Raw genomic sequence first — 22341 nt, forward strand, 5'->3', positions numbered from 1 at the left:
TGGGCAGTGCATGTGTGACGTCACCCATAGGTTTGTGGAGATCTGCTATCCGTCGTTGAGTTTGCCGTTACGGGCGCAGCCATCCTGGTTGCGGATGTGACGATTTTAGACGAGAGGGAGGAGTGAGGGAGGAGCTGCTTACACTCTACGTTACACACTTTCCCTGGCAATCCCATCATAGCCACGCCCTAAAACACCCCCTGCTTTATCGCAGATTTCAAAATCAGCGAGACCGTAATTAAAAAAATGAACATCATTCTGTGTTGCAGAAGACTTCAAACTAGAGATTGAGAACATAAACTCATTATGAAAATGTTTACTGAGGTAATAAATCAAGTGAGAAGTGGGTCACTTTCTCATTGACTTCTACAGAAACCGACCTCCTTTTGCATCCGCACGTGTCGCCCCCTGCTGGAATTCAGATAGAATGCAGGTTTAAGGCACTTCCGCATTTGCAGCACTTCGCCGAACCCGATGTGTTGTCCATTAATATTTACAGTCTATGCATCTGGCGCGTCTCCCTCCCCTCTCGCTATCTCTGCCATCGGGGCTAAGCGCTGCCCAGGGCGTTTGTAATTGGTTTAAAGAAATACAAACAAACCAGATCGTTTTTTTTCCCCCTATCCCAGAATAGATAGGCGGTGTAGCCAAACCATACTCCAGCGCTGTGGAGATGGCAATGCTGGTCTTGCATAACTCGAAATAAAGCTAAAATACAGCCACTCCGTTCCCCTCTATAGCCATAAAGTCTCTGACCAGAATGTAATTGCTAGAGCTACCTACCCCCCTGTTTGATTGGTGCATTATGACAGTCCCTAACTGCCAAAAGACAAATATCAACCCAGAATGCAGATTTCTTTTTTTTCTTTCATTGCTCTAGCACTTCATGTGTAATGGGCAGATGTGACTGCCTGTCTGTGTGCTTCTGTTTAATATAATTTGGAATAAATGGAGAAAGTTGTTTGGTATGCTTAAAGCTACATTGTGTAAGAATTTCTCCCATCTAGCGGTGAAATTGTATATGACAACCAACTGAATATGACTTTCTAGCCCTTCCTCCTACGGTGGCCGAACCCTACATTAGCTCTCTCCATCGTTTACACGCAGCTGTTCTAGCCACTCCAATATGAACTTTGGTCTTGTTGCTTTGCCTGTCGCGATGTTATTTTAATTCTTTCTCGCTTCCCCCTGGCGAGTAATCTCCCCCTGGCATTCGTCACGGTGCCAATAGGTGTAAGAGGGCGAAATGCGGAGGTTTGTCCCTCTTTGGCTAATGTATTTTAAAGATGGAGGCGCTACATGGCGGTCGTCATTCGAGCGACTCGCTCGTATGTATTCTGAATGATTCTGAACGTCAGATTCTACGCTTACGAGAATACTTTGATTAGTTGGTGGAAGCAATTACACATGAATGAGTACATATTTGTGAAAGAACAAAGGGGTTTTTGCTAAGAATCAACTCAAAGAAATTACACAATGTAGATTTAAAGGTCATTAACCACTGCATACATAATCATACTGTATGCTTAAAAGTCCGAAAACTAAGATTTACTACAACAACAAGTAGAGTTAGGTTCCAAAAATGTAAACCAAACTAAAAACCAGATTTCCATTTGAATTGCATTTCTAGTTATAGTACCAGCAGCTGCACTAACTCAGTCCATTTGGTTATTGCAGAGGGCCATACCTACCAACCACTTGTATTGGTTGTTTGATTTTCAAAGCCACACCCAAATATTTTTGATCTGGTTCTCTTTCAAGTCTGACATCCTTTCTTTCTTTCTATCCCACTGCGTCATTGTTGAGTCATTTTACATTCTCAGTCATTTTTTTACACATTAATGCTAAAGAAATGTGACACAGTATCTATAAGGAAGTTACCACACCCACCTGCAGCTGATTCATCCGAACATTTCCCATAGCCAGGAGAGTCCCTGAATCAGGGACGAAGTGTCTAGTTTCAGCATGTCCGCTCTACTGCTCTACAGCAGTGTGTGTGTCTGTGTCTGTGTGTCTGTGTGTATGTGTGTGACATACAGACAACAAGTTTATAATCAGTTACATGTACTAGGACAGTTAGTGGGAAATAGATCAGTGTTTTTTTTCCACAGTGGTAAAAGGGAGCACATACAAGCAATTTTGGCACTAGCTCGCTTAAATAAAATGTATACATTTCATTTTGCTTATTGTGCTTCATTCTGAAATTTGCAGAAATCACAGATACACTTTAAGCAGCATGTCACTAATAATTGTTGTACGGTAGATCCCCGTTTGGCTTCTGTAGTTTTTACCAGATCGTTTTTATTAGAGAGTGTGTGCTTTTGTTTGCTTTTTTTTTCTCTTTTTGTCAAGCTGCAAAAGCACCGTCCAATATAATAATTATAGTGCCATAACAGTTTTTTCTTCGCCTTGTCGTGCAGGAATATGTCCGAGGACTCTGTGACCCAGAGCTGCAGAAAGAAGAGAGGTACCCAGTGGACATGCACTGTATCTTTGCTGGTGCCTGGGGCCTCTTCCTGGACAGGCTCATACGGGACACAAGTGCTGAAGTTGTGGTGCCTGAGCCGGGCCGCCTGCGGTTGTTGGGCCGGGCCGAACCCGTAGTGATGGCCCAGAGCAGAGTTCAGCAATTTGTAGCACTATTCCAGGTAGGGTTACTCATTCAGTTCAGTTCAAATACCTTTTATTTAGCCCCTGGGGACAATTTAAAAGCACGAGGAGTAGTTCCGACAAGTAGAAAAGAAATATAATAAGTACACACAATGCCATATCCCATAATAAATAAATATACTTAAAGTGCGAAGTGCAATAGAGAAAAAGCAGCAATACATGTCCAGTTTTATATTAAAATGATTGTCCATCACACAACAGTGTGAGCGTTGAGAAAGAAAGAAACAAAGAGAGAGTACGGGAGGAGGAAGACGATATGTAATATATGATATGTGATCACACACATTATTATACTATACATAAGGTTAGTCTAATAGATGGATGAACCTGAGAGCTTTAGTGGAGGACTGTTCCGTCACCTTCACTTTTCTCTACATCTGTAATATGTATTTTGTCAGTAAATCTTGTTGTTGGAGAAGGCTTTACAGCAATCGTCTGAATCCCATTGAAAATCTGTGTGTGTGTGTGTGTGTGTGTGTGTGTGTGTGTGTGTGTGTGGGTGTGGGGGTGTGGGTGTATCCAGGAAAAGCGAAGTCTACCGAGCGACAGAGAGCCGGCAGTGAAACGAGCGTTCAAGTCCTTTGTGGAGGAAAGGGATGATAAGTACACTATGGAGCTTCTTTTGCTGCCCAGTGCCCTGAAGGAAGAGTTACTGGGACTGGCTCATAGCCCCACTACCACAAACACATCCTACCCGGTCAGTGTATGTCCTTTTTAAATATAATTCATTACTACAGCATAACCACTTTGTGGAGCTGAACCTTGAATTCCCTAGAGTGCCTTTTGGATAACCGCAGCAAAGTTAGAAAGACAGTAAATTGTACCTATCTATCTTTGAGCTTTTAGGTTTTAAAAGGTGAAGTGTTCTATTCCTGTCTGGACCATTGCTGCACATAAAAATGTGGCCACATGTGTTATGTCAGGAAATAGGGTGGGGGTGCAGGTCATTTTTAAGACCGACACTGAAACGTGCAGTTTATGTACACTGCAACTCTCACAACAGACAGCAACAAATGCATCCCAACAGACAATGTCTGGAGGTGGAAAGGTTGGAAATTACATCTGGATCAGACCGTAAGAAGCTGATGCTGCTGGATCGGCTTTTGGAGGCACTTGCTGATTTTCCACAAGGAAGTGGTCAGAATAAACTGGCAGCTGACGCTCTCCTACAGCAGATCTTCAAGACTGAATTTGTGAAAGTTCTGAGATAACACCGACGGCGATATTGTCAAAGTCGTCAAGCTCGCCGAGTAGCTCATGATCAAACATGACATACTGTAACTAACTGGGATATTGCTGCTATACAGCAGGGGAAATTACCCGTGAAAATCATCAAGCATCAAGATCAACAGAAATCTACAGCAGATGTTGGAATAGCATTCTGGACAGACACAGTTTTTACTTTTTTTTTTACAGTTTTCGCAGTTAGAAGAAGACATTTTTATGTTTCTTTTGTTGTTGTTTTGGTATCACCTTAAAAGAAATGGGATAGCAGTAGGATCATAGAAAATGTAGACTTTGAAAGACAAACAAACACAGGCCTGCCCAAATGTTTATTCTGTCTGTCTGTCAAAATGGCATATACACATCGTTTCGTATTCTATTTTGCCTAGAAACGCTTCCAACACACTTGCATGTTGCGTGAAAAATGGGCGTCGGTCCTATTTCTAGCATGCACGTGTTTTGCTGAGACGTGCGTGTCACGCAGGCAGTGTTCAAGCTCTAACCTGGTAACATGGGAGCCGAAATAAAAACGGACACGCCACGCAGCGGACACGCTCACGCCACGCAGGCAGTGTGCAGGAGCCCTTACTGTACTTTCTTAACCACGCTGATGTGATGTTGTGTTTCCTCTGCCAGGTTCAGCTCAACCAGACGCTGCATCTCGGCATGGCAGAGGTGGACCAGGACCGCTCACAGAGCAGCACCCCTGTGACAGAACTCTCCAACCGCATCCTGGGCACCAGCTTCGAGGAGAAAGGGACCGCAGCGGCATCGATTGGCGGCGGTGGTAAAGCAGGCGGAGCGATAGGCTTCGGTCCCGAGGCCGTCCTGCTCAACGGCACGCGGCCCTCGCACAAGCGGCGCTCGTCCGAGAGCGAGACTCGCGACACAAAGAGACAGTACTCTCTGGAGCGGAGGGACGAGTCGCCGGAGAGAGCGAGAGAGAGGGAGCGACAGAGGGACAGAGAAGGCCGGGGGGGCAGTAGCAGCTGTCGATCCAAAACCCCCTCTGCCTCATCATCCCTCTCCTCCTCCTCAGGAAAAGCAAACACAGTAGTCGGTGCGATCATGTTTGACTCCAGTGAACTCTCAGATGACGGGGAGGCGGTAAGCCCCGAAACCAACCTCCGCTGCTTGGTCAATTTCTTCAGGTAAAGGTCATAATAGTTTAAAATGTTTTCAAAGGAATGAATCACTACATAAGGGCTATTAGGGGAATTACTTGCTAACCAAATATGTAGTTGTAGACATGGGGCGTTTGACTTGGTATTAAAATTGTATATTTTCTTCTTTGTATCAGGCTTATTGTTCATCTTTTTTTCTTTTTTAAAACAATGCTTAAAGTGCTCATATTATGCTTTTTGGCTTTTCCCCTTTCCTTTATTGTGTTATATATCTTTTTGTGCACGTTTATAGGTTTACAAAGTGAAAAAGCCCAAAGTCCACCCCAAAGGGACTCACCATCTCCAACAGAAAACACTGTTCATAAACTGCTCCAAACAGCTCTATTGTAGTCCAGCCTTTACTTCCATGACGAACGTGCGTCACTTTGTAACACACGTTATAATGCTCGCCTAGCTGCTAGCGCGGCACGCCCTCATACTCTGCTTCTGACTGGCTAGTAGTCCTTCCTTACCTAGCTACTGCGCATGTGCGACTCCCAAAAAAGATGGTACAGAAGTGAGATGCCTCAATCTGTAGCTAAAACAGAGAGCTCAACACACAGGGTGAAAAGAGGAGCTGCAGCAATGTGCAGTACAACAAATATATGGTGTTTTTCTGAAAATTAAACCACATAAACCTATTCTGGTACAACCTCTAAATACAATTATGAACCTGAAAATGAGCATTATATGAGCACTTTAAACCACAAATGTACATAGAAAGACTAAACGGGGGTCAAAAGCCACAGTCCTCTTTCTGTGCAAAAACACATTCTAATGTTCAGCTGAAGCTAATATGAGGCTTCAAGAGACTGAGTTCATATCAAGTTGCCCTCTTCCTATGTATTTTTTGTAGTGTGACGTTTCCTTGTGTTTGCTGAACAGCAGTGGTGGGATAGTGAAATACTAACAAGACCATAACTTTGGAAAATACTCACCTGGTTGGTCTAACTCAGGCTTTTTAAATCTCGTGTTGGCATTAGTTGAAAATTAGAGCATGATTTTTGCACAAAATAAGGACTATGAAACTGTGAAAGGGGGGGCTTTCACACCTGCCTCATTTAGTTGGGTTGAATCGCACTAGAGTTCGTTTTCCCCCTTAATGCGGTTCATTTGGACAGGTGAGAATGCGGCAATCGCACTCGGCTGTGCACCAAAAGTATAAAAAAGTATGGACCAAACAAGTATACTGAGACCTCCTTGATAAGGTGGTGTCGGTGCGCTTTTAATCGAACTCTGGAGCATTTCGTTTGTGGTGAGAAAGTGATCCGACCTCGAACCGCCCCAACTACTTTATGCAAGTCTGTGCTAAACGTCTCCTGTAGTCGGGTGTGCTTTGCAGTCTGCAATGCAGCAGAGCATCAAACTGTAGCAGCTTGCAACGTTTCTCTTAACAGAAATAGACTGTGGTCAAGCTCGCCGTCACTCGCATTTCCGTGGTCAAACCAGCCGCCGCCAAAGTTGGAGACAAGACGCCGGCAGAGCAGAGCGATGTCTCTGTGAGCAGAGCAGACGTAGTAACGTCGCTCGCGAAACAATGTCGCCATTATTTAAATAAACTGAGATGGTTTGACCATGGAAGAAATATGCCCTAGTCCACAACACAGGACCTTCTTCCTGTATTTACTTTCTTGCTCCCGCCCCAGACCATTATGTGACCAATAAACGGAGTCGGCATTGCGTGCTTTGTAATGACGCATTTTGGGACGCTTGGATTTTTCTCTCTGTGAAACGAAACTGAACCAGGGGGAAATCGCTCCAAGTTTATGAACTCGTCAACTGATTCGGACCGGCGCAAATGAACTATAGGTGTAAAAACACCCGTACATTGGAATTGCGTAAGGAAGATATTTCTTCAAAACCAGTATGTACAAGTGGAACATTAACATCCACCAATAACGCTTGTACATATAGGGCCCTATCTTGCACCCGGCGCAGCGCAGCACAAAGCCCGACGCAAGTCTCTTTGCTAGTTTAAGACCGACACAGTTGTCAATTTCCCGTCCAGCGCCCGCGTCGTTTAAATAGCAAATGCACCAGCGCACCCCGTTGCGCCCATGGGCGTGCTGGTCTTACATGGAGGTGTGTTCAGGTGCATTCTTGGCGTATTGCTATCTTGAGGCAGTGGGAAGTGACGGCACCATTGACCAACAAAAACCTGGTCTACAGTCAAAAGCGCAGCATTTCATTGTTATTTTAACAGCGCATTAGTAAAATGCACCTAGGTACACGCACAACGCGCGCACACTATGCTTGTTACACACACACACACACGGAAGCGCAGCAGCACACAAATATGCAAAAGATTACAAATAAAAACATTACGGTGCAAATCCGCCATCATAATAGCAATGAGCCAAGGTACAAACACGCCTGGCTTTTAAAGGGAATGGGAGATGACACTCTGATTGGTTTATTTGCATGTTACGCCCAAAACACACCTATGAAATAATGAAGACACGAAGTACAACCTTTTAGAACCATGCGCCTGGCGCACAGACCCTTTTTTCAGCCGTCAAATTACTAGCAAAAGTGGATTTGGACACGCCCTAAACGCACCCGCGCCGTGCGCTTCACGCCGTGTGCTTAGATCGTTAACATAGGGCCCATAGTGTGGGCATTGTTTTAAGACAGCTTTAAAAAGGAAAAAAAAAAGGGAATCTATCCTTTAACTCTGCCACACCTCTCTTACTGCCAAATTAAACATTGTTGAAACCAATTTTCTTTAGAACCATGGGTTACCAGCAGGAAGTGGTGGAGCGTGTCGTCAAGGAGATGGGACAGACGGAAGATACCTTCCTCGTTCTGGAGAAAATCGTTGAGGAAACAAAGCGTTGTGAAGAGGGGTCAACAGGATTGGCAAAAGAGAGACAATTGAACTCTGTGCGCTCCCCAGACACTCCGTCGTCGTCGTCCTCCTCCTCGTCTACGGTCTCTCGATTCAGAGAGAAGGAGCGCGAGCTGAGCCGAGCGCTGGTAGACCCGGCCAGGTCCAAAGAGAACATTAAGCCCAATCAGCATGGAGGCAGTAGCAACGGCCTGGGGCACCGGAGGCAGTGCAGCGGCAGCGAGACCAGCACGCAGCAGGTACCGTACACCCCTTCTCAGTTCAACATTATTTCTCATTTGATAAAACACCCAAATATTTTCTAACCCCTTGGACCTTGAGATGAGGTAAAGACCAAATCGCCATTTTTATCTTCCTGGCTTAAAGCGTAACTCTCGCCAAAATGCAACCTAGGGTCTTTTTGCGAACGTACCCGAGGCAAACTTTCGTTTTAAAAGCATATTTAGGACGGAAGAGCCACTTTTAAGATTTACCGTATTTTTGTTTTTCGGTCAAATTGCCTTTTGAATGGGAGTAATAGGGGCACTTTCATGCTAGCCTCAAAATAGCTATTTTTAAAACACTAAGAAGGCTCGACACAACATGGAACTTTGCTCGAAGTATCACCAGGGGCTCTACACCTTAACTACACCGGTGCACAAGGGATATACTAAATCTGTGGCTACTTGTTCTGATATCGACTCGTTTTGACTGCCGAGGTGGTAGCAGCCGGAAACAACAAGAGCTACGGTGAGTTGTTCAAAACCTTATTTTTTAGTAAACTCTGGGTACACGAACAATGTCAATGCTTTCGTCGAGGTGTAGAGCCCCTGGTGATACTTCGAGGAAAGTTTCATGTTGTGTCGAGCCTTCTTAATGTTTTAAAAATAGCTATTTTGAGGCTAGCATGAAGGTGCCCCTAGCACTCCCATTCAAAAGGCCATTTGACCGAAAAAAAAAAGAAAATATGGTAAATCTTAAAAGTGGCACTTGCGTCCTAAATATGCTTTAAAAACCAAAGTTTGTCTCGGGGTACATTCACAAAAAGACCCTAGGTTGCATTTTGGCGAGAGTTCCGCTTTAAGTTTGAAGGTTTGTAATCGCAGAGCAATACAGATGTAGACTAAGTTGCTTCTTTGCGTGATACATTGCAGCTCATATAACATGAGGTACTCTACTATCTTTTTACTTCATCTCACCACTGTCAATCCACATTTAATCTATCGCCCCACATCGAAGTTCCATCTCATATCTTAACTCCCGTGACACATTTAAGTTTTCTTTAAAACTGCCTCCTCCCCCATTTTATCTTCTGTCCTGAACTGTCATCTTTTCATCTCAAATCCGTTCCAATAACTTGCTTCATACCTTATGACTCAATGTTGTTTTTGTTATCACACCACATACTGTCACCTCATATATTTGCTCATTTCAGCTCATCGAGTGTTTTCGATTCGTGTCACTTCGAATGTATCTCACTTCACACTGATGGCTTGACAACATGGGTAGATTTAATGTTGTCATCATCATCAAGTCGTCATATCGATAATATCTGCTAAGAAACGCATGCCATAAAGATGACAAAAATATAATTTTCAATTGATGGCGTTGACTAATTTGTTTCGACGCTTGCGTAACAAGAGATATTTAAATGCCATTCAACATTGGGCCAATAAATAAAGAAATCTTATCAAATCTCATTTTAGGCCATCACTATCAAGAGGAGCTCCAGTGCTCATGGGGGAGCAGGAAGCTACGAGGTTATTACCATTGACGATGACGAAGATGTCATCCCCATGACGAAAACAGCGGACAGTAGGACGTCCCGGATGATGACAGTGCCACACCTGGACACCCAGTCAGGATCCAGAACGGACTACCTGGCGCGGGGAGGGGGACAGCGGGACTACTTGTCGCGGGGCGGGACTCAGACTCTGGGAGGAGCAGTGAAGGTCGAGACTGTGACAGCGCTGCGCAGCACGCCTCAATGGCTGACCGCCACCACCACATCCTTAGCTTCGACCCCCAGTGTAGGTATTACCTTAAAGCCCCCCCCCCCCCCCCCCCCCCACTCATAAATGGAGTTTGTCTTTTGTTACTTCTCTTGGATGTTTGACATTAACTGTGCAGAATGATGACATGTGCAGAGCTTGACACTAGAAGACTACAACACCGAAAAGTTATACAAAAACATTTATTAATTTAATGATTAAACACGGTAGTGTCTCCAAACTTACCTCAATTATAACTTACTTACTTTTAAAAAACAAGCATATGCCTATTTTTGAAAATATTTTTTTATCTCTTTTCGGTGTTGTAGTTTGTAGACGGTCCCTAAGTCTTGCCGTCTCAACACCGGAACTAAACAGAGCTGAGTTAGCACAACATTTATGCATTTCTTTCACATCTACGGGAGTCAGATTCACTGTGTTCACTCGGGAGGAATCACTTCACATGGGTAGGCACTTGTAATGACATTTCGAACATGTTAAGAGGCTAAAAACACGTTTAAAACTTGCCCGGTTTCAGCCTCCTGGGTGCAAACTGTAGCAGGAGGATAACACGGTGTAGGCAACACCGATTGTTCTCGTTTTTCTCGCTGCTGACAGCACTCCAACTTTACAAACAACAGAGCTACGTGTTGAAATGGACCGGAATTCTCCTTTTAATTAAGGGGGTAGTTTCCAAGGCTCCTACTGGACTGGAATTCTTTTTTTTTTTTTTTTGGAATTCAGGAAAAGTCAGGGAATTTAACAAAGCATTCCTACTGCTGAATCATTTCTGGTTGTCAACTAGATGCTTAAAAATAGTTTTACTTCTGGATGAGACAGATGAATAACGAAACAAAATTAGACAAAATGTACTGTATTTGTATCTTCAAAAAAAAAAAAAGAGCTGAGCTAGTGGACGGCACAAAAATGCCTCAAAGGAATCCCAGTATTAATCAATGGATTTCCCTTGACTTGTCATAAATAAACCTGACCTGTCATAAATATGGATGTTTTTTTCAATTCTGTTCCATGTGTTTTTATTTGGTTGCCCAACCTTGATACTTACACTATACACACATGTGGGGCACTAAAGAAATCTACTTGTTCATCCATGTGTATTTTATGATATTTTTTCTTTTTTCTTTTTCTTTTTTAATTTACAATATCACAAAGCTCTTCCCAACACACATGTTGGGAAGGAAAACGGTCTTAAACGTGTGGACTCATGGTGGAGACTTGGAGAGATGGGTGTTGTCCTGATTCATGTCGTGAATCACTTCCTTGTCTTTCTGTTATTTTTTAACAAGTCCATTTCTTTTTTTTATTTTCCTCCTCAGTCAGCTCAGCCCATCGCCCGGCCCTCAGCCTCTTCCTATCAGACCATCGGCCACACAGGGTTTCATGGGTTCGGAGCCAGGGCTCCCCCTGCAAACGACCCCCCAGTGCCCCCCGTGACTGGCTTTGCTCGTTTCCATCAGTCGCTGAGGACTCCCTACACTCTGAAGCTGCCAAACGAGCCGGGACGTCAGGAGCTCAGACACATCATCATAGATGGCAGCAACGTGGCGATGGCGTGAGTCTACACACACACACACACACACACACACACACACAGATAAGCAAATATAAGCTGTCATAGCAGCGTAGCAGGGTGTAGCAGAGCACTGCAGGGTGTAGCATGGCGTGGAGCAGGACCATGGCGACAGCTGCAACCATGATTTAGGTGCCACCCTAATCCAAGGAAAACTGCTGCTTTCATGCTGCTTTATTGACAGCACAGCTTGACGACAGGAAAGGGGGGAGAGAGAGGGATGTAACAGCAAAGGGCCGTGGGTCGGATTCAAATCCACGGCCGCTGCCAAGGACTCAGCCCACATGGGGTGCGCACTCTACTGGGTGAGCTAGAAGTCGCCCCAATATAAGCTGTCTTTGCCCAGAAACAATGCACTAACATAAAGCAGGGTTAGTCCTCAATGGCCTTTTTACATCAGGCAGGACTATTCACACCAAACATTGTTAAGAAATGTAAAGAAATGATTTAATGTGTGTCATGGAAGTTGCACACCAATGGTGAACTTTCCTGTGGCAGAAAAATCAGAACCTTTGCTGTGGATTCCAATATGACGAAATAAGGCTTCAACCAAAGCAATGCTTTAGATTCAACAACTAAGAACCAAGCTAACATGAAAATAATGTCTCTGTGATTTGAGAGACTCGACAGCTCAGAGAGAGCAACGTGCTCTGTCGTCCTGGAGTTTGATCTGTTAAAATCTCTCTCATCTATGTGATTGGGCACCCATCACACTTCTTTTTTTTAGTTTGAGTGTCTGCAGTGCACATAATATCAGTTCAGCTCAGAGGATATTGGTTTCGCTTCTGGTACTTTTAGACTAAAAACCGTGAGATAGGGAGCAGAGAGGCGCAGGTATACGTCATACGTCAGCTGCAACGAGGTTGTTGGAATAATTTCATTATCAAAGGATAGACGGAACCACTGAAGTTATATCAAAGTTTGTTGACTTGCAAGTAGGGTCAGTTTACAGCACTCACAGCATAAGTACAGAAAGTGACGTAAGCCTCAAACAGTAGCTTATTTATATTTATACTTTATACTCCGGACTATAAGTTGCTCCGGAGTATAAGTCGCATCAGTCAAAAAATGCGTCATGAAGAGGAAAAAAACATATATAAGTCGCAATGGTCTATAAATCGCATTTATTTAGAAATTAATTTCACAAAATCCAAGAACAGACATTTAATCTGGAAAGGCAAGTTATTAAACTACACAACAGCACACAGAACAAGGGGCTGAATACGGTAGGTGTCCGGTATGTTAACGTAACGTAACTGCACTGTTGACGAGCCTCTCCCAGCAGCACGTTGTTCAAGCACCCATCTGTGGACTCCTTCCTCCAGCTCTGGCCATCTGGATTTCAGCGCGCGACTACCTTTCTTTGTTTTCTTCATTGCAGTAAGACTAACCTTTTCTCCAGTCCCTCACAAGTTTCTCACTCACTCCAAACTTTCGTTCTGCTGCTGGATTACCGTTTTCGGCTGCGTATTTTAATACTTGCAGTCGCCTACAGCTTCTTTTCTTTCTCAGTTGTCTTTAGGAGAGGCATATAGTTGTCACAAGCCTAGAGCGCCTCTCACGGCTGTAGACGGTAATGTTTTCAGCATGAAATAACATTTAAAAACATGTTAAATTATATATATTTTGATATATAAGTCACACCTGACTATAAGTCACAGGACCAGCCAGAGTATGGAGAAAAAAAGTGTGACTTATAGTCCGGAAAATACGGTACACTCGATGGCGTCCCCTTTATCTGGTTAGAGAGACGCATGTTCTGTCCTCGGGCCCCAGTCAAGATAGCCAATGACTCCATGTTATCTTGTGGGGACAAGTAATGTTATGGTTTCTTACTATGCAAATAGTTTAATTTAACAGACAGAGGAAGAAAAGAAGAGTTGTTGTTGTAGTTATTTTTTTCTCTAACAGAGGTCAAAGTTGCAATAATTTGAACTTTGAGCGCAGAAATTCCGAGCGGTACGCAATGGCAAGGGTGGTGTTCCACCTACTGTAGTTGGGCGGCACCGCTGTCCCATAGTAAATCAATAGAACAGCCAGCGCAGAGCGGTTTTACCAAGGAGAACATGTAGGTGGCTTTAACTTGTTTAAAAAAGTAGCATCAGAACCAGGATACTTATGGAATTCACCATTCTTTCAAAAAGAAACACACTTAGGAAAACAGTCTACTGCTGAATCTCTGGTTTGGTATCAATTTTTGGTAAAATAATTTTTTGGGGCATTATTTTATAGGACAGCTGAAGTCATGACAGGGGACATAGATGGGGAATGACATGCAGCAAAGGGCCACAGGTCGGAGTCAAACCTGTGGCCGCGCTCTACCAGGTGAGCTACCCAGGCGCCCAGGTTTGGTATCAATTTGCAAGGCATGACGAACCCCTAGAGCGGGACCTGTAACCATAGCAATTCTAAATAGAAATTTTGCATTGACAGGCCACAAGACGGGTGTAGAGTGGGTAAAAAAAGTGAAAATCAACACTTTTTTTCGACACATTTTTCTCTGCTTTTTTTTTTTTTTAACGTTTTTGTCGCTTTTTATGACATTGTTAGTGCCTTGTTTGACGCTGTATTCCACTGTTTTCTAGACTTTGAATGCCTTTAGTCGCTTTTTTCCAACATTTTTGGTGCTTTTGTCACTTTTGTCATTTTCGTCAACATTCTTTGACGTGTTTTTTTTTTTTTCTTTTCTTTTTTTACATTTCATTCGCGAAGATTGCTGCGTTGAACCATCCATGTTGTTTTTTGAGCAATTTTGTTGAAAGAAACCCACATTTCTGATATAGAAAACTTGACCCGAGGACAACAGGAGGATTAATCACAAGTATCTATATAACTATTACCAGTGGCCTCATTGTGTCTGGGATGATTACTTTTTTTTTTTTTTTAAGAGATGTTTTTTATGTGAATCACCCCTCAGTTCCTCTGAACATTATAAAGACAAAATACCTGGTAAAAGGTGCTAAAAGTGCATCAGTAAATATCAGAGCACATTACTATATCTTCCTACTCTGATGCAGCATCTCTTACTGGTAGAAGGGTAAAAACATTGTAGCTCCTGTGATGAGAATTCTAATACCACACCTGTGGTATATGCACCATGCTTTTTTTCCTTTTACACATGAAGCCATCACCCTTTCCATCAACATCGCCATCATTATCAGTCAATGTCACACACACTCTCAGTCATACTCTCAATCAACTACCTGTGTTCAGTGCGTAGGTCGCAGCTTACAACTGTTATTGTGTAGATGTACCAAAACGTAGCCCACGCATACACAGTGTTGTTACTCATCACCTTTGTGTGAGTGTGTGTGTGAACCCAGCAGAGTGAAAGCAGTTGTAACAATGCTTTATTAGTGGGGGAGCACTACGGGGGTGTTTTGGGGAAGAAATGCCTTTTCTCATAAAAATCTGTGTCTGTAGTTTCTGTTTTATCCAGTTATTGTGCAACAAAGGCAGGATAGAGTGCAGCTTTTTTTTTTTTTTTTTTTTCTTCCTCACTTTCTGATGATGTGTCGTCTCAGTCTTCATCCCGGATGAACTCATTTTTAGCAAACACTTCCTTTCACACTTTGTCACTCCGACTCTCCCTCCCTCCTCCCTTTCGTCCTTACTCCCTCCTTTCCAGAAGTATGCCTAAACATGAAAGCACAGGTCACCTCTGACTCAACATCTGTTATACAGGATGAATGTCGTTATTGTTTTTATGAGGTAATGCAAAGTGAGACACACAGTTCTAAGTCTGATAGCCTGTTAAAACCACAGTACTCCAGACAACAACATGTTCTAAACATTTTCCTGGATCTTTTTATCCAGTGTTTTGTTTGCTTATTTTCATTGACAACAGCAGGCCACAACTGCTTCAAATTGATGATGATGTCCCTGGTGCAGGTTTGAAAGAGGTTATTAGCTTATGTAAACGTATCCTAATGAGTTCCAAGATGTTGTCACTTGTCAGGTTACACCTGGGTTTCCACGGTGATTGTACTGCATGCTTAATGTCTTCCTGCTGTCGAGTCCTTCATCACCTTCTCTTTCAGCAATCGGTGGAACTTCCCCTGAGTTTGCATTGCAGCTCTGACCGCAAGCCGTGTGTGTGTGTGTGTGTGTGTGTGTGTGTGTGTGTGTGTGTGTGTGTGTGTGTGTGTGTGTGTGTGTGTGTGTGTGTGTGTGTGTGTGTGTGTGTGTGTGTGTGTGTGTGTGTGTGTGTGTGTGGGGTCCAAAAACCGGGGAATACAGTTGGACCCCACAAGGTTAAAGGGCTGTTTGAGGGTTACGACTTGGTTAAGGTTAGGCATTTATTTGTGATGGTTAGGGTAAGGGGCTAGGGAATGCATTATGTCAATGAAGGGTCCCCACAAAGATAGTGAAACAAACACGGGGGTGTGTGTGTGCGCGCGCTCAGTTACATGTGCTATTACAGTTTAGGGAAATGGATCAGTGGGGGTTTTTTGTGCCAGGGGTACCATTGTTTAAGGTTTTTGTGCTTCGCCACAGCTCATGGTGAGGCCAGAATGATTATCAAGATCGTAACCCAGTGCACAGGGAAGTTACCAGTAGAGACAGAAATACACGTGACAAGGAAAAACGAAGCGTCAACAGAAGCTCCATTTATAAGGCATCATGAGTCTCGGGTTGTGTCAAAATGTGAAACTGTTGAAGAACACAGGGTATTTTGACAGCTATGCTTTTCTGCTGCTAAATGGTTACAAAACTCTTCATGTACTGCAACTGTAATTTGAGTTTTTCCTGAAAATAATCTTGTTTACAAACGGATCCCCCCAGCATAAAAAAAGAGAGGTTTGAATGTCTGCTCTATTGATTTATTAGGGGATGATCAATGGTTTTGAAGTGTAGTAATGAGACAGCATTTCCTTTAACACACACACACGTGAGACCATCAAATAAAGAATAAATACTCTGAAAACAAATCATTCTAGTGGTTTGAGTGTTGCTTGCAGCAGCAGCCAGCTTCCTGCTCGGTGAGACAGGCTGCTCTCGGGGAGTTTGTTGTCGTTTGTGTTGTTTTGTGGTTCTCTGTCCTAGTGACCCATTTGTTGTCCCAACAGCTGTCTGACGTGCGTGTATAGACTTTGTACGTCACCACCAACAATATGGGTCAGCTGATTTTGTGTGTGTGTGTGTGTGTGTGTGTGTGTGCTGTTTTGTATTGAGTACTACCAAAATAACTGCCAGGTTTGTTATTACTTCTGTTGCCAGGGAGACCATTGAAACCAGTTTGACGTTCAGTGCTGTCCTGCTAGAATTTTAAATATTCTGAACTTTTGGCACTACTTGCAGCACTGCCTTATTCTGTAGTTTATTTCCAAATGTGTTTTTTTTTCCTTATTCTGATACCCAGAGCTATTCTGTTACTATTGACGCGTTGACTTGAGGTGATGTATGTAGGGATGGACTGATCCAACTCAACTCATACTGTCTGCCAATACGAGTACCAATATGATTCCAGTTCTTCCTTTTACCCACATTTTAAAATCTGTATACCTCATTGCGTGGAACTCATTGGATGTTTGGAGTAGTATGAGGCCAGTGATTGCCGTGGCACTACAGACTGACTTGGCCTACTGATAGCGGAAGCACTGAATTTCTATAGCAACATTGACAAAGAAGCAGTTTTTAATGTGGCTCAGTCACATCATGGCCGATTCCCAAGCTGCTTGATAGGGTCAATATTGGTGCCGATACTGATCCGGTGTGTCACGTTTGTGCAAATGTAGAAGCATAGTTCAAACCCTGAAGGGGTAGAACCCTGTTGTTTTTGCTCCGTTTCATTATTATTCGTTGTCTCCCGCCGCGGCTCAAAATGCCACGAAATGATTTGGATTCAATTTCATTCAGGGGCCTGTGATCAATATGAGACGATATCATTAATGCCCATATAACACAATCAGTTACATTTATATCAGCTCACCAAAAAACTAAAATATGATTTGACAATTTTATTACTGAGCTCCTCCAGACATTTAAATGAAAAACACACTTTTTAATAAAAAGAATAAATATGAAGTGGCAATTTCAAAATAAAGGTGCATTCACGTCACCACCACCAATCGTGTGTGTGTGTGTGTGTGTGTGTTGAGTACTACTAACAGCCAGGTTTGCCATTACATTACTTCTGTTGCCAGAGACACCATTGAAACCACAGATGTGTATCAATACTTTCACTGCATCAATTTATATTGGATCGCTGATCACTGAAGCGATATATATTGATCCAGATCTATGTAGCGTGGCTGTTAATATACAGCCTCGTTTCTCCTTACTGATACAGCTTTTACCATGCCAAGTCGTATCACTGAAGACGCTGCTCATCAGTCGTGGACCTCAGTAGTTCAGACATTGCAAACTGAAACGTATCACTGATTTCTCCACATGCTCCTTGATCTCACCGTGTCCCTCTTCTTTTCCTCCCCATCGCTCCAGTCACGGTCTTCATCGGTTCTTCTCCTGTCGAGGAATAGCGCTGGCTGTGGAGACCTTTTGGAGGCGGGGCCACAGGGAGATCACCGTATTTGTCCCCCAGTGGCGTCAGAAGAGAGACCGACTCACAACAGGTACTTGTGTGTGCACGTGTGTACAGGGCAGTCAAGTAATAAAACAGTGATATGTTTCTCATTGTTTTGGTTCTTTGCTCTCACATTGTATTTCTAATGAAAGAGTGATTAGCAGGTTGAAGTACTGACTTTCAGCTTTAAGGGTTTTAAAAGGGTTACAGATCTTTTTTTATAACCGTGTTCAGTTACAGAGCCAAACTGTCCTAATACGTTCTTTACATGTTACTGTATCCAGTTGAAAGTGAAAATATAATAACTAATTGTTTTCAATTAGGCCTCTGGTAATAAATACTAGACAATTTTTTAAACCATTAAATCAACTTTTCAAACAATCTATATGCGTGCATGTTTGAGCATGCAGGACCTGAACAATAGGTGTGTGCGGGTTTTTTTTTTGTTTTGTTTTTTGTTTTGTTTTTTGCTTTTCTATTTTATTATCATGTAATATTACTACAATTGTTATTTTCTTATTGCAGAGCAACATTTTTTAAACCAGCTAGAAGACCTGAGACTGCTCTCCTTCACTCCCTCCAGAGAGGTGTGTGGCCAGAGGATATCCTCACACGACGACAGGTACACACACACACACACACACACACACACACACACACACACACACACACACAGTCTTAAACTTTACCAGACATCTTTGAGGAGAGAGTCCACCAATGTTGAATGCTTTATTTCTCAACTGAAAACCACGCAGACAGAGTAGTTTAGACGTGAGAGATTGAGTCGTAGAGCAGTGGGGGAACTCAGTTATCTCTGCGCATTTCAGTTCCATTACCAACTACTAGCCAACCTCCTACGCAAATATCTTCATAAAACATATAATCATAAACATTTTAGACACTCTCACCGCACCCATCTCCAACTACAGTCATACTGCATTTTCATAATAGAGAAGAGTAAGCTCACTAAGGATACATTTACATTGCTACGTTTTGGTTTTTAAGATGAGTTTTCAGCCATATGGTGTTAATTTTGTCACCTATTTTTAATTTAGAACTTAGTCTCGGGCCAAATGTCCTTGTTAGTTTTAGTCATATTTAGTCATTCACATATCTTTTTTTTGTTAGTCAAGTTTTAGTTGACTAAAAGTCTCGTAATTTTAGTCAAAAGAAAACTCAATATATCTTAGTCACGTTTTAGTCAAAACATTTTAGTTGTTTTTTTTGTTTTTTTCTCATCTCATGATGAAAAAGTAGACGATTGTAGACGAAAATGAAGAGAGGTTTGATCTTAGTTTTTGTTTTATGCAAAACATTTTAGTCTCGTCTTTTTTTCGTCAACAATAATGCATGTTAATTTCGTCGTCGTCAGCGTTTTTTGACATTGGCGCAGTCTTGTCATCGTCTCGTCATGGAAAAAAAAAGTTTGTTGACGAACATATTTAGTCTCGTCTCGTCTGAAGCAATTAAACTAGAGCCATAAGAAAACTCCTAAAGTGTTCTTAGCTCCCGTAGAAGAACTAATCTCTGTTTACACTAACACGCCCAAACCGCACGTCTCATCAACGTTCTCGTATACCGGGCAAGTGCGTGCCGGGCAAATAGGAGGCAGCATGTACACCCCGCCCGTTGCTGGTAGTTGCCATGGTAACGCTAGTAGCTTAGTCTCAGAGAACGAGACCCAATCAGACAGCAAGACGTTGGCGTCCGTGTAGCCAAAGGTCTCCGTTTGCGGCCGTTGAGGCCGCAACACAACCCCGCCGATTCCAAACCAAAACGGGGTCGGAAGTGTTTTCAAATGTCTCCGTTTTTTGGGGCTCTGAAATGCCAGAGCAGTGTGAATGCGAGGTGTAAACGTAGCAAAAGAATATTGGCTTTTTAAACCAAAACGTAGCAATGTAAATGTAGCCTCACTAGAGGACAGCTTCAACAGATGTCTAGGAAAAAAAAGTGTTCTATAATGATTTAAAATACTGTAAGAACTGCTCTGTTTTGGTGTTTAGGCCAGATGAAGTGAGTTTTGAAAGCCACATCTCTCAGCAACTTTAAGATTGACCAGCAACTGTATCCGTTCTCACAGATGGATTAGGTTATTTGTGTTTGTGGTGAGTGAAAATGAATTGACTTTAAAATAAACTCAGCATTCAAGGTGTTCCTCTGCCGGTGGATTCCCCTCTGTGAGCTGCAGCGGCCCAGCTGGCAACCAGTTTAATCTGACCTTTTAAACGCAGGGAAAATCCACAGTGTCTAATCCATATTCTCTCTCTATCTCTCTCTCTCTCTCTCTCTCTGTTAGGTTCCTGCTCCACCTAGCAGAAAAAACAGACGGGATCATCGTAACCAATGACAACCTGCGGGACTTTGTCAATACCTCGGACACCTGGCGCAAGATCATTCAAGAGAGGTGATTGTGTGACGTCTACACAGCTCAGTTAGTCATTCATTCACTTAGTATATGTTCCATTACCCAACATGATAGTGGAAAGTCCCATGGAGGCAGACTGCCAGCTGGATGACAAATGTTAAGGGTGTAGTGTTCATTTACTGCCAGTTTAATTCGATTTAACGACATTCTTTAAGTAAAAAAAGAACAAACAGAACCTCAAGGGCAAAGTAACATTCTGCTTCTGCTGTACACCCCTAATGCTAATAGAAAGAAGATTGATTTTTTTGTTTAAGTTCAAATAAAATACAAAAAAAACCTTACAAAAATATCTTGCCTTTTCAAGATCACTATAATTTTTGGCAGGTTCATTTTGTTTTTTTCTATTCTGAGAATGGTAATATTGCTAGGACAATTAGAGCAACTCTCTCGGCGTTGATTCGAAGGGACTACAGGAGACCAGGTCCATTGGTTCAACCTGTGGGTGAAACGTGTCACGCTACATGACGCTGCTGTCACAGGTTAATTGCTGGTTAGACTAGTCTGACTAGCTCAGGCCGATTGGTTTGCGTTTCTGTGTTCAACAACCTCTGAAAGAGGTTAAAAATTTGCTCGCGATTTACAGGTTTTTGTACTGTACAGTACATTATTTTGCTATAAATAGGCATCATGTTTAAAAATTGCAACTGTAGAATGCAGTTGTTAATAGAATTCACCGGTAATCACAATGTGTAGTAACTCATCAATGAGATAAATGCTCTACATAAAGTTTTAATCCAGTGTTAAAAAAAGAAAAAACTCCACTAAAACTGGACAGTGTAGGTTCAACACTTAGCATGCAGTATTCTTAGCGCAGTGGTTTTAATTTGGTAGGTAAATCATTCCTGTATCAGTTGATATTTGTTTATTGAATGTTTTTGAGGGACTTTTATGTCCTAAATGAAGCCAGGTCAGGTAGAGTACAGCTCTATACTGTACAATGACTATGGTTAAGTACCTCATACAACCCCACATGAAAATATCCAAACTGTCTCTTTTTAAGGTTGAAGCTGTGAAATGGTTTGCTAACATTTTAATAGACAGAGCTTGTTTGGTGCTATATACAGCCTGGGAGTAAGCACTGACAAGACGGTTAAGTGCTAAACAAATACTTTAGTAGTGGCCCTGTAATTTGCCACTTTAAAAACAGCTCAGATCTTGCACTAATCTGGTCATAGACGGAGAGGAGTTCAGATTAAGAAAATACAAAGTCCCTCATCCTGTGCCCTTACTATCTAAAGCCAACATTTGTATTGTATTAAAAAATAGTCATATTTCTTTCCTTTTCACTAATAGGTTGCTTCAGTTTACATTCGTGGAGGACCACTTCATGATCCCTGATGACCCTCTTGGGAAAAACGGACCTCATCTAGACCTCTTCCTGCGTAAAGACAACAAGTATGTTTTGCCTGCAGATGTGTGTGAATACGTACGGTGACTTAATAAATGTTGAGCTATTGTTGGCGCTTGTGCTCAATCAATCAATCAATCAGCATTTATTTATATTAGGGGTGTAAGAAAAATCTATACACTTGAGTATCGCAATATTTTATTTTGCAATACTGTATCGATTTTCAAAAGGAAATATCTTTATTATTATTTAAAATGTTCAAAAATATTCATGTAAGACAGTGGTTCACGTTTATGTTGTGTTTAAACCCCGTACCGCTAGATGGCTATGCTGAGACGCACCACTAGTGTCCTCGCCTAACAGTGTCTGACTTTTTGCTAGAAGCTAACAACGTAGCTATGGCTGAACTTTGGCCTACTTTAGCATATAAACATTAGCTCACTAAGAACCTGGGAACCAATATCCCAAACTGGCAGTTTGATTTTCTGTTTACTGAATTGTTTACCTAAAGTAAACGTCTTTGACTTTTATGAACATCATGTCTTTTTCTAAATATTAGTTTTTCTAAAATTATAC

At 42.4% G+C, this 22341-nt stretch overlaps 1 protein-coding gene across 4 annotated transcripts in view; it reads left to right on the top strand.

Annotated features, from left to right (window-relative positions):
• n4bp1 (nedd4 binding protein 1) overlaps positions 1-22341 on the top strand; it is a 28596-nt gene that overhangs the window by 3795 nt on the left and 2460 nt on the right. Inside the window, exons 2-11 of one of the 4 annotated variants that reach the window (XM_078257827.1) lie at positions 2421-2648; positions 3194-3373; positions 4531-5045; positions 7787-8144; positions 9591-9914; positions 11213-11448; positions 17911-18041; positions 18518-18614; positions 20289-20396; positions 21711-21812. In XM_078257827.1, the coding sequence (XP_078113953.1) occupies positions 2421-2648; positions 3194-3373; positions 4531-5045; positions 7787-8144; positions 9591-9914; positions 11213-11448; positions 17911-18041; positions 18518-18614; positions 20289-20396; positions 21711-21812 (2279 nt within the window). The remainder of the gene's footprint in view (positions 1-2420; positions 2649-3193; positions 3374-4530; positions 5046-7786; positions 8145-9590; positions 9915-11212; positions 11449-17910; positions 18042-18517; positions 18615-20288; positions 20397-21710; positions 21813-22341) is intronic. The other 3 variants (XM_078257828.1, XM_078257829.1, XM_078257830.1) reach the window with 3 other exon arrangements.

This window comes from Sander vitreus, chromosome 8 (genome assembly GCF_031162955.1).
Source record: "Sander vitreus isolate 19-12246 chromosome 8, sanVit1, whole genome shotgun sequence".
NCBI classification, from domain to species: domain Eukaryota; kingdom Metazoa; phylum Chordata; class Actinopteri; order Perciformes; family Percidae; genus Sander; species Sander vitreus.